Raw genomic sequence first — 12,566 nt, 5'->3', positions numbered from 1 at the left:
TGGCTTTTCCCAACACAAACTTGCTTGAGTTAGAGCTCGGGAGCGCACTCTGAGCAACACTTTAGCTGTGAGTGTAGTCACTGGCTGGCTGAAGGAAGACTCTCAAATTTGACTGAACTGGTCTCAGGTGTTCTCTGACGCACAGTGGCTGAAAGTCACTGAGGCTACAGAATGTGCTGGTTGGTTCCCTAGGGCCTGGAAGTGCAGGTTAGATAGCTAGCTTCTCCTTCCCTTTGTCACCATTAAGATATCGGCCTCAGATCACATCAAATCGATGGGGTTTACAGTCAACAATATTTCCCATATTAGGGAGCTACTACTTCCCTGATCCAGCTTTCTGGTCCTTTTACCAGCCATGACATCATCTCCTCAGACAATAACTTGGATCCACCTGCATATCAGATTTCAGGCTCAGGGGAAAAAAAGAAAAAGAAAAAAAAAAGACTAGTATAGCCACAGGCCCTTTGAAATTTAACTAAAATATGCCTACTAGCTATCTACAAAATAGAGGACTCACCCAACTCTTCATCTGTACTGTTTTAGCCTTTAGGTCCATGATTGGTCAACAATTTGTTTGGCTTTGTATGTTAACTCTCTTTTCAACCACGAGGCTCAAGACGCTAGCATGATGCCGATCAGACTTCCCCGGACAGACAACCCCACCAATGTGTCCTGGAGCTCCGCTTCCCCAGAGCCCTTCTCCACTAGGCAAAGAGAGAGACAGGTTGGGAGTATGGATTGACCTGTCAACACCCATGTTCAGCAGGGAAGCAATTACAGAAGCCAGACCTTCTACCTTCTGCAACCCAGAATGACCGTGGGTCCATACTCTCAGAGGGTTAAAGAATAGGAAAGCTATCAGGGGAGGGGAAGGGATACAGAGTTCTGGTGGTGGGAATTGTGTGGAGTTGTACCCCTCTTATCCTATGGTTTAGTCAATGCTTCCTTTTTATAAATAAAAAATTTAATAAAAAAAAAAAAGATATCATAGTAGATGGAAGGAAGCCATCCATCATCACCACTGTGGCCTGCTTACTATCCTACGTAACCACCTGCTTGAAACCCTAACCCTCAGGATCCTGAGATCATGGTAAGTTTGTTTCTACATCCTCCAGCTTGGTCCCAGGTCAGATGAACCAGAAATGCCATCACCCTCAACATGGCAAAACCAGGTGCCAACTTCCTGTCTGCTCACCCACCCTACTGCCTACTCAGCCCTGGAGCTATGGCCTGCTGTGGAAGCACTTTCTTCAATCAGCTTAGTTTCCCTCCCACAAAAAAAAAAAAAAAAAAAAAAAACTGGTTTGAGAACTCCCAGAAGTTCCTTAGACCCAGGAGGTCGGGATCACTTTCACAATGTTGTCTTTTATGTTCTCTCATGGAAATCTAGAGTATGACAAATTTACTGTTGTTTTTTGATTCCTTCTTGCAATTAATCTTTAATAAATTATCATTTGTCAAGTTATGGATATCAAAGAACAGTCACAATTACATGAAAAGACTACTAAAGTAATCCGCTTTTTTTCAACTCCCTGTGTGAGATAGTTTTCTTTATGCAGTCCAACCAAAATAACATTGCATGACAGACTCAATGGATAAAAAATGAGGATCCAGCTGTCTTTCATTAAGCCAGACATTAAACAGATTTGCAAAAAAAATGTCAAAAGTTGCCATTCTTCTCACTAATTTTTCTTAAGCTTATAATAAATGTTCAATTTGCATAAAGTGTTATGTTCTGGGTTTATTGTTATAATTTTAGATGAATAAAAATATTATAATTAATAATAGGTAACTACTCTAAAGGGTTTTTTTCTTTTTTTTCTGTATCAGTTTCTGATCCAGTAAATCTCAGTAAATCTAATCCACATAAGCAAATGTTTCTTTGGATTCTCAATATGTTTCAAGCCCTAAAAGGTCTCGAAAAAGAATTTTTTTTTTTGAGATTTACCACCTTGTATTGAACCTACCACAGGCCAAGTTCAGTTGTATTTATCTTTTTGTTTTTGCCTCCAGGGTTATTGCTGGGGCTTAGTGCCTGAATAACATCATTGCAAGACTGGCCAGCTCCTCATGGGGCACGAGCGCTTCCACACTACGATCATCATCTCTGGCATTATGCTATTCCACTGCAGAATACTGTGCCCCAGTATGGTTCCGTAGCCCCCATGTCCACTTGGTCATAATTCCAACTTATATTCCTCCATGAGGATAATTTCTGGAACTATCCGTTCCACCCCGGTTTCATGGCTGCCAGTTCTTAGCAACATCACCCCGCCAGATATTCGTCGGGATGCGGCATCATCTAAGTTCATTTCCCACGTCTATGCTCGACCGGACCTGCCAATATACGCGGATATCTTCGCCCACCCTGTCCAACGCTTGACGTCTCGTCACCCAATCTGGTCCCCTATGCCTACACTGAACTTCTCTGTTCCAGTCTCTTGGAAACAGAGCTGGCAGTCAGCTGAGGCAAAGAACAAACACCTCATCACAGACCCCTGCAAGCGTCAACCCGGCTTTGACCTAGCACGTTATGATTGGGCCCTCCTCAATCGCTATCGAACGGGCCATGGCCAGTGCGCCACTATGTTCCATCGCTGGGGAGCCAGAGACGACCCGAACTGCCCCTGCGGCTCCAGACAGACTATGACCCACATAGTCAACGACTGCCACCTCTCCAGATTCAAAGGAGGTCTCGAAACTTTACATCAGGCTCAACCTGACGCTGTTGACTGGCTACGGAAGAAGGGCAAACGCTAGAAGAAGAAGAAGTGCCTGCATCATGAATCCACCTCTCCTAAAGGCCATTTTTTCCCCTTTTGTTGCTCTTGTTGTAGCCTTGTTGTAGTTATTATTGTCATTGTTGATGTTGTTCATTGTTGGATAGGACAGAGAGAAATCGAGAGAGGAAGGGAAGACAGAGAGGGGGAGAGAAAGATAGACACCTGCAGACCTGCTTCACCACCTGTGAAGCGGCTTCCCTGCAGGGGGCTCGAACTGGGATCCTTACGCTGGTCCCTGCACTTTGCACCACATGCACTTAACCTGCTACACTACCGCCTGACCCCCCAGTCGTACTTAGCTTTGCCTCAACTGTTACACACCAATTGCACCAAATCAATGTCTCTTTTACACGTGTATCTTCCCCACTACAGTGCATTTCCTGATGATAATTTTTCATCTGAAAGTTCCCACATCAGACACAGAAAAGTTCCAGATGAACGAATGAAGTAGAATATAAGTACCCCTCTCCTTCTGCCCCAGTGACACACATCACAGACTGGCAGACACCCATAGAAGGGACAAATAAGTACATGATTACATTGTTTTAATTGACTGGAATTTTTACTTAGGATTCTTGTTTGAATTTAGGCATATAATATAAACATTCCTTGTAAAGAAACCTGAAAATGCAAATGAAAATTAACATAAAAAGCACAGTACTAAGCGCAAGGATCCTGGTTTGAGCCCCTGCTCCCCACCTGTAGGGGGGAAGCTTCACAAATGATGAGGCAGGTCTACAGGTGTCTCTCTTTCTCTCTTCCTCTCTATTTCCCCCTCATCTCTCAATTTCTCTCTGTCCTAGCCAATTAATGGAAAAAATGGCTGTTGGGAGCAGTGGATTCATGGTGTTGGCACTGAGCCCCAACAATAACTCTGGATAGAAAGAAAGAAAGAAAAAAAGAAAGAAAGAAAAAGAGAGAGAGAGAGAGGAGGAAAGAAAGAAGAAAGAAGAAAGGAAAGGAAAGGAAAAAGAAATAGAAACAATCTGGTCTGTACATTCTCAGAGACGCCCTTGCAAGCAAGTAGCCAGTGTACCACATTACATGGTGGAAATATCTTACACACAGCCAAAATAATTTGCTGCTGAAAAGTAAGATGTGGCCTTGACAATGTTCTGCACATAGATAAAAAGGCAGGAAAAGCAAATACCAAGAAAATACTAGACACAGTAATCTAACAATGAAAGAAAGAATCGTGTGATAAAAGCAAGGACGAAAAATATGGTAGAACTCCACCTTTGTTCCCTCTCAGTGTTAGACCAAAAGCAAGCTGGGCTTGAAGATCCAGACCAAAGTTAAGGTATTTGCTTTCGGGTTTCACGATTCTCATTCATCCACTTCCCTGAGTCTGAGAAGTGACCAACAGGGCTGGAACAATCCCTAGCTACTCCCTAGGGTGGGAAGATAAGCTGTGACCTCTCCTCTTTGACCTGACACATTCTCTGTCAAAAAGAGGAATAAGAGAAAAGCACTGCTGGACAGTGAAGCACCTGCTTAAATGCACATTACCATTAACAGGAACTCAGTTCAAGCCCGCCGCCCCCCACCCAGTCACCACTTGCAGGGGAGAATCTTCACAAGCACTGAAGCAGTGCTGCAGGTGTCTCTCTTTTTCTCTATTTCCTCTTCATCTCTCAATTTCTCCCCTATCAAAATAAAGAAATATTTTTTAAAGAGAGAGAGACCTGGAAGACCAGTTGGTGATTTTGGCAAAAAGTTTCTATCACTCAGAAAGCAAGAGTTTGATCGGCCAGTCAACGCCCATGTTCAGCTGGGAATCAATTACAGAAGCCAGACCTTCCACCTTCTGCATCCCCCAATGACCCTGGTTCTATACTCCCAGAGGGCTAAAGAGTGGGAGAGCTATCAGGGGAGGGGATGGAATACAGAGTTCTGGTGGTGGGGATTGTGTGGAGTTGTACCCCTCTTATGTTACGGTTTTGTTAATGTCTCCTTTTTTTAATAAATTTTTAAAATGTTTTTAAAAAGAAAGCAAGAGTTTTCTACTTCTCAGTCTGAGTTTAGGGTGAAAGAGGAGGGCAGAGAATGCTGACAACAGGGCTGGGTGGTGGCACACCTGGTAGAGCGCACATGATACAATGCACAAGGACCTGGGTTCGAGCCCCCGGTTCCCATCTGCTGAAGGAAAGCTTTGTGAGCGATGAAGCAGAGCTGCAGGTGTCTCTCTCTTTCCCTCTCTATCTCCTCCTACCTTCTCAATTTCTGGCTGTCTATCCAATCAATCAATCAATAAATTTAAAAGAAAGAGAGAATGCTGACAACTAAGGAAAAGTATGTGGTAGATGAGATTTAGAGCCCAGAGGAACGCATTATTCTGGCTGTGGGTTGTGATTCATTCTGAAACCAACTGCAATCACTGATTTCTTCAGAGATAGATAGATAGATAGATAGATAGATAGATAGATAGATAGATAGGCAAAACCAACTGACCTAAGGACAGACAGAGGTATCATTCTAGTAACATCTAATTTACATCAATTTACATAGTGCCACACCCCTCCTGCGGGTGGGGACTGCGGGCTTGAACTTTAGGGCCTTATACACCGTAACATGTACATTCAACTGGATGTGTACTCAACATACTATTCCTCCGTGATTTTCATATATACAGAAGTCTTAAGTGTACAGCACTGTGAAAATAAGGGTTCTTGGAAGAATAAAGACAAGAAAAGCCCTGTGCTTTCAGGTCATCGTTTGGGTTAATATCAGTAAAGATTCTGATCTCTCAAAACAGAGCTCTTTGGGTGTATTTTGGGTGCTGAGTGGCCATCAAGCAGTTCTCTCGGTGATTTTTCAGAATGGGGTAGATTTGAATGGCTGGCTAACATAAGTAAGAACAACTTACAGGGGCAGAGGAGATAGCACAATGGTTACACAAAAAGCCTTTTATGTCTGAAGCTCTAAAGACCCAGGTTCAATCCCCCACACCATCATATGCCAAAGCTGAGCAGTGCTCTGGTCTCTCTCTCTCTCTCTCTCTCTCTCTGTGTGTGTGTGTATCTTTCTCTCTGCATCTCTCTTTCCTTAAAGTAAAATAAATAAAAGAATAAAAATATGAGAACTAAATAGAATAGTTGTGGAGAAACTATCATTTATCTCATGCCAACAATTTACATGTATTACTTCATTTACTCCTCAAATCAACATTTTAAGACTGGCATGAATGGACCCAGATGGTGGCACACCTGGTTGAACGCACATGCTACAGTGCACAAGGACGCAGGTTCAAGCCCCCGGTCCCCACCTGCAGGGGGAAAGCTTTGCGAGTAGTGAAGCAGGACTGCAAGTGTCTCTCTCTCTCTCTCTCTTCCTTTCTATTTCCCTCTCGGTTTCTGGCTGTCTTTATCTAGTAAGTGAATAAAGATAATAAATGAAAATAAAATTAAAAGACTGACATTAAGATTCCCATCTCATGAATGAGGAAAATGAATCTCAAAGAGATCATTTTGCTTAACAAAATACATCTGATAAGTACCAGAAGCAGGACTTAAGCCCAGGTCTATGTAGAAAGCCATTTCTTCCCAACTTGCCTTTTACCCCACATACCTGGACTTGCCAGAATCCAAATCCAGAATAGGGGTTATCTATATTCTGTGTGTTTTCATAGTTTTTTGTTGTTGTTGTTGTTGTTTAGAAAAGAAAAAAAAATTACCTCAAGAAAACATATTCAGGGGGCCAGGTAGTGGCACACCTAATTGAGTGCACATGTTACAACGCACAAAGAGCCAGTTCAAATCCCTGGTCCCCACCTGCAGGGGGAAAGCTTCACAAGGGGTGAAGCAAGTCTGCAGGTGTCTTTCCGTGTCCCTCCCTCTCTCCCTCCCTTTTTCCTCTTGATTTCTGGCTTTCTCCAATAAATAACTAAAGGTAATTTTAAAAAATAATAAGAAAGAAAGAAAACACATTCAGAATAAAAGGTCTCTGACGTTTTCCATTTCTTTTTTTTTTAAGATTTTGTTTATTTATGAGAAAGATAGGAGGAGAGAGAAAGAACCAGGCATCGCTGTGGCACATGTGCTGCTGGGAATCAAACTCAGGACCTCATGCTTGAAAGTCCAAAGCTTTATTACTGAGCCACGTCCCTGACTACGACATTTTCCATTTCTACTATCATCGTTCAGCTAGCAACTACTACCTTGCAGGGAAGTATTTACTGGAAAAAAAATACCAGGAAAAAAGAATCTCATCACACCTTTGTCCACATAAGTCCATCAAGACCCTTTACAGATGGAAACTCTTGTCCTTGGATATTGAGAAAAAGTCATACGCCTGGGAATCAGTGGACAGCTTTGAAATAGAAGATATTTTATTTTTATTTTATTTTATTTCTTTGGCCAGAGCTCTGCTCAGGTGCTGAGACCTGAAATAAAAGTCTATTTTACCATTCTGTGATTCCCTAAACCCTTTTTAAAAATTGTTTATTTACTGATTTTTTTTTTTTAAGTAAGAGGTTTGCATCTAGGAGATAGCATAGTGCTTATAAAAAAGACTTTTATACCTGAGGCTCTGAGATCCTAGACTCAATCCCAGTACTATACCTTAAACCAGAGCTGAGCAGTGCTCTGGAGAGAAAAAGACGTTCCATTTTGCCGGGCTAGCGTTGTGGCAGGAGAGAGGATCCAGGAACCAAGCTCGTGGCAATAGCAATACAAATCTTTATTCATGTGCGAGCCCCAGAGTCGGATGAGTGCAGCGGGTTAAGCCACATGGAGCCAATACCACAGTGGCCTGCGTCCAAGTCCCAGTCTGCACACCTGACCTCTTCTAGGTCAGGACGCAGAAGAGAGAGAAACCAGAACAGAAGTGGCTTTTATAGGATAAAACCGGAAGTGGCAAGTCAGAAACAGAAATGGCTAGGAAAGGTGGAAGCTTCCTTAGCAACTGTTGCAATGGTTTTAACTGGTGGGATTAATGTTACCCTGCAGGCAGGGCAGGTCTCAAGGTAGAAAGAAGATAGATCAATTGGATGGGTGGGGATCTTTCAGGCAAAACAATGACTATGTAAATAGGCCATACTATCAGCAATGCAGGATGGAGCAGGGGGGCTGGCTTAATGCCCAACACCATTTCATACTGAGGAAACTGACGATCCTTCCTAGCCGACTGAATCCACATGGATCCCAGTCACTTTCAAAGCCAGCAACAAGGAGCTCCTGACAGCTTTCAACCTGATGCTGTTGACTGGCTATGGAAGAAGGGCAAACGCTAGAAGAAGAAGAACTGAAATCCTGTGGACAACAACATCCTCAGTGTGGGCTGTTCTCATCACCAGCACAATTCCATTTCCACCAGCACATACAGATGATTTAGGCCCAGCAGAACTACCCCAGCTGGTGTGTGAGGTCCTAGAGGATCACCCTTCCATAGGCGGAGCTCCCATCACTCACCCAGAAGGCCCATCTGCGGGTGGGTCCGAGTGGGTCTCCCTCTGGGCGTGGACCTGGCAGGAAGTCGCTTTCTGGCCTCAGCAGGAAGAAGGACCACCTGCCCAAGGATCAGCAGGAAACAGCCCACCAGCATCTTTTCCATCTTCAGGAAGAGGAAGAGGGGAAGAGGCTGCGAAAAACACAACAGGAGAAATCAGCAGGGTTTGACTTCCAGGTCCCCCTGAAGTCTGGGAGCTGTGGCCCCCCCAACACACTCTCCCCTCTTTCAGACTTGCTGCTAAGTACTTAACATGCCATTTGTGTGTTTGACCCTCAAGCACTAAGGAACCCCCTCCCTCCACATCCTGTAGGTTCTTCTTGGAAACTCTGAGCAGGGTGTGCATAGTTGGAATTTTTCGTGACTTGCTCACTACAAGACTGTACAGAAAACTTAAGGAGGAAAGAAGCTATGCTGAAGTGTCTTCTCAATCACATTTAGTATTGATTATTCACAGACACATTCTGCTTCTTGGATCTGAAAAGGGGAAAATCATATCTAAGGATCCCAAGTAAAACAATCCCTTCAGTCTAGTAAGCTTGAACAGCACACACTAATACAGACACATTAGAATATAATATAGGTCACTTAATGATCTACTCAGTTGTTGGTTTGTTTTGTCTTTCCCCTATTTTATGTATTAGTGATTTAACAATGATTCACACTGCTCCACCTCATACCCACCACCAAATTTCTATAAACCACTCATCCACCAATAGACACCATAATTCTCCCAAAGTCTTAGAGACAATTTGTGACTGATCAGAGTTTCAACTAGCTGTCTGATGAGTGTGTATCATCAGAGATCGTTGGTCATCAAAAACTGGCAGGGCAGCAACTTAGCTTAAAGAATCTCCTCTCCGGGGAGTCAGGCAGTAGCGCAGAGGACCAGTGTAAGGATCCCGGTTCGAGCCCCGGGGTCCCCACCTGTAGGGGAGTCGCTTCACAGGTGGTGAAGCAGGTCTGCAGGTATCTCTCTTTCTCTCCCCCTCTCTGTCTTCCCCTCCTCTCTCCATTTCTCTCTGTCCTATCCAACAATGACAACATCAATAACAACAATAATAATAACCACAACAATAAAACAAGGGCAACAAAAGGGAATAAATAAATAAATAAATAAATAAATAAATATTTTTTTAAAAAAAGAATCTCCTCTCCTCAGGCTGGGAGTATGGATCGACCTGTCAACTCCCATGTTCAGCGGGGAAGCAATTACAAAAGCCAGACCTTCCACCTTCTACGTCCCACAATGACCTTGGGTCCATACTCCCAGAGGGATAAAGAATAGGAAAGCTATCAGGGGAGGTTATGGGATATGGAGATTTGGTGGTGGGAATTGTGTGGGGTTGTAACCCTCTTATCCTATGGTTTTGTCAGTTTCCTTTTTATGAAAAAAAAAAAAAGAAGAAGAAGAAGAAGAAGAATCTCCTCTCCTGTGATCCAGAGATGGCGCAATGGATAAAACGCTGAACTCTCAAGCAAAGCATGAGGTCCCGAGTTCAACCCCCGGCAGCACATGTACCAGTGTGATGTCTGGTTCTTCCTCTCTCTCTCTTCTCCTATCTATCATTCTCATTAATAAGTAAATAAAATATTTGGAAAAAAAATCTCTCCATGGTTTAGGAGGTGACACAATGGATACAAGCATTGACCTCAAGCATGAGGTCCTGAGCTCAAGACCCAGTAGCACACGTACCAGAGTAATGTCTGGCTCTCTCTCTCTCTCTCTCTCTCTCACACACACACACACACACACACACACACAAATAAAATAAATAAAATGTTTTTTAAAAATTTCTCCTCTGGGAGCTGGGAGGTGGTGCAGCGGGTTAAGTGCACATGACGCAAAGTGCAAGGACCGGCATCAGGATCCTGGTTCAAGTCCCCAGCTCCCCACCTGCAAGGGGGTCACTTCACAGGCGGTAAAGCAGGTCTGCAGGTCTTTCTCTCCCCACTCTGTCTTCTCCTCTTCTCTCAATTTCTCTCTGTCCTATCCAACAACAATAACATCAATAACAACAACAACAATAAACAACAAGGGCAACAAAATGGAAACAAATAAATTTTTTAAAAATTTCTTCTCTGTTTAGTCTCATTCCCACAATCAGCTGGGGTACACTATACTAATGCTTTTTGTCTACATGTTTGTACTTTATTTCCACCTCCAGTAAAATTTATTTCTTCTATTTTAAAATTTGTATTATATTTATTTATTTATTGGATAGAGACAGCCAGAAATTGAGAAGGAAGGGGATAATAGGAAGGGAGAGAGAGACAGAGAGACACCTGCAGCACTGCTTCACCACTCACAAAGTTTTCCCCTGCAGGTGGGGACCAGGGCCTTGAACCTGGGTCCTGGTGCATTGTAACATGTGCGTTCAACCAGGTACATCACCATCTGGGCCCTCCTCTATTTTTATTGCAGTACAATATACAGTCCGCCACTGAATAAGCATTTCAAGATGTATTTGAATGTCATAAATGACACAGAGATGACACTAAACTACTAAAAAGTCTTGACAAACTCATTACCAGTACATCACTGGCAAGGGCAACAGTGCCTCATTTATTCAAGTTAATTTCTCATCCTCAGGACTGCTGCCCAGTCACTAAATGTACAAACTTCCTAAAGAATTCTTGTCTGGGGAGTCGGGCGGTAGCACAGCGGGTTAAGGGCACATGGCCCAAAGCACAAGGACCAGAGTAAGGATCCCAGTTAGAGCCCCCCGGCTCCCCACCTGCAGGGGAGTCGCTTAACAAGCAGTGAAGCAGGTCTACAGGTGTCTATCTTTCTCTCCCCCTCTCTGTCTTCCCCTCCTCTCTCCATTTCTCTCTGTCCTATGCAACAACATCAATAACAACAATAATAACTACAACAATAAAACAAGGGCAACATAAGAGAATAAATAAATATTTAAAAATATTTTTTAAAAGAATTCTTGTCTGGGGGGCTGGGTGGCAGCTCAGCAGGTTAAGTGCACATGATGCGAAGCGCAAAGACCAGCATAATGATCCCAGTTCAAGCCCCTGGCTCCCCACCTGCGGGGGGGCGGGGGTTCACGTCACAAGTGGTGAAGTAGGTCTGCAGGTGTCTATCTTTCTCTTCCCCTCTGTCTTCCCCTCCTTTCTTGATATTTCTCTGTCCTATCCAACAACAATGACAGCAATAACAATAATAATAACAACAAAGATAAACAACAAGGGCAAGAAAAGGGAAAAAAACAGCCTCCAGGAGCAGTGGATTTGTAGTGCAGGCACCAAGTCCCAGCGATTAACCCTGGAGGCAAAAAAAAAAAAAAAAAGAATTCCTGTCTGACTGACATCAGTAAGGTCCTCTCCTCCCACACTCCTCCCCCACCTCATATTGACAAGAAGGAGCACAGTGCTCTTGGGAAGAGCCTGGTCTCTGACACAGGACTGCCTAGTTTCAATACTGTCCTTGACACTTGCTCAATGTTGTATGACTGCCCTGAGCCTTATGGGGATGTGCAATCATTTTACTTCATTGACTGAGTCAGTACACGGAACTGAAGCCTGCAGAAGAATTAACCTAGAAGGCCAGGGGTAGATAGCATAATGGTTATTATGCAAACAGACGCTCGTGCCTAAGGCTCCAGTCTCAGGTTCAGTCCCCTGTATGAACATTAAGCCAGAGATGAGCAGTGCTCTGGTGAAAAAGGAAAAGGAGGAGAAGAGGAAGGAGAATAATTAGCCTAGAAGAAGAAGAGGAGAAGGAGGAGGAGGAGCAAGAGGAAAAAGGAGAATAATTAACCTAGAGATGAGCCTAGGCCTGTCAACCTTCAAAGACCACGGGTTCTCGCACTTGCTATACTGAACTAGCTCATTTTTCACTGTGCATTACAATAATATATAAAATATTGAATGTTAATTTAAGGCTTAGTATGTGCCAAGTGCTGGCCCAAGTACTTTAAAGGTATGAATTTACTTAATTGCTTAAAAACAACTCAGAGAAGCCAGGTAACTTGCCTAAGCTTATGTATCTGGTGAGAGGTAACACTCCAGACCTGCCGGTTCAGCATTAGACTCTCAGGCATGAGGTCCTGAGTTCAATACCCGCATCACATGTATCAGGGTGATGTCTGGTTCTTTCCCTCTCTCCTCCTATCTTTCTCATTAATAAATAAATAAAATCTTGTGATCCAGGAGGTGGAGCAGTGGTAAAGCTTTCAGAAGGTAGTGCAGTGGTAAAGCTTTGGACTCTCAAGCATGAGGTCCCGAGTTCGATCCCCGGCAGCACATGTGCCAGAGTGATGTCTGGTTCTTTCTCTCTCCTCCTATCTTTCTCATGAATAAATAAAATCTTTAAAAAATATAAGC

The 12,566-nt window shown here is 43.5% G+C and overlaps 1 protein-coding gene across 3 annotated transcripts in view; it reads right to left on the bottom strand.

Moving 5' to 3' along the window:
* The window catches only part of MATN2 (matrilin 2), a 153,666-nt gene extending 145,285 nt beyond the window's left edge, over positions 1 to 8,381 (bottom strand). For all 3 annotated transcript variants that reach the window (XM_007532273.3, XM_007532281.3, XM_016192260.2), the window contains exon 1: positions 8,192 to 8,381. In XM_007532273.3, coding sequence (XP_007532335.2) covers positions 8,192 to 8,333 — 142 coding nt within the window. In that variant the 5' untranslated portion in view covers positions 8,334 to 8,381. The remainder of the gene's footprint in view (positions 1 to 8,191) is intronic.
* Positions 8,382 to 12,566: the final 4,185 nt, after the last annotated feature.

The sequence above is a fragment of the Erinaceus europaeus genome, chromosome 8 (assembly GCF_950295315.1).
Source record: "Erinaceus europaeus chromosome 8, mEriEur2.1, whole genome shotgun sequence".
In the NCBI taxonomy this organism is placed as follows: domain Eukaryota; kingdom Metazoa; phylum Chordata; class Mammalia; order Eulipotyphla; family Erinaceidae; genus Erinaceus; species Erinaceus europaeus.
Note: the sequence above shows the minus strand (reverse complement) of the source record. Positions and strands in the feature narration are given on the sequence as shown.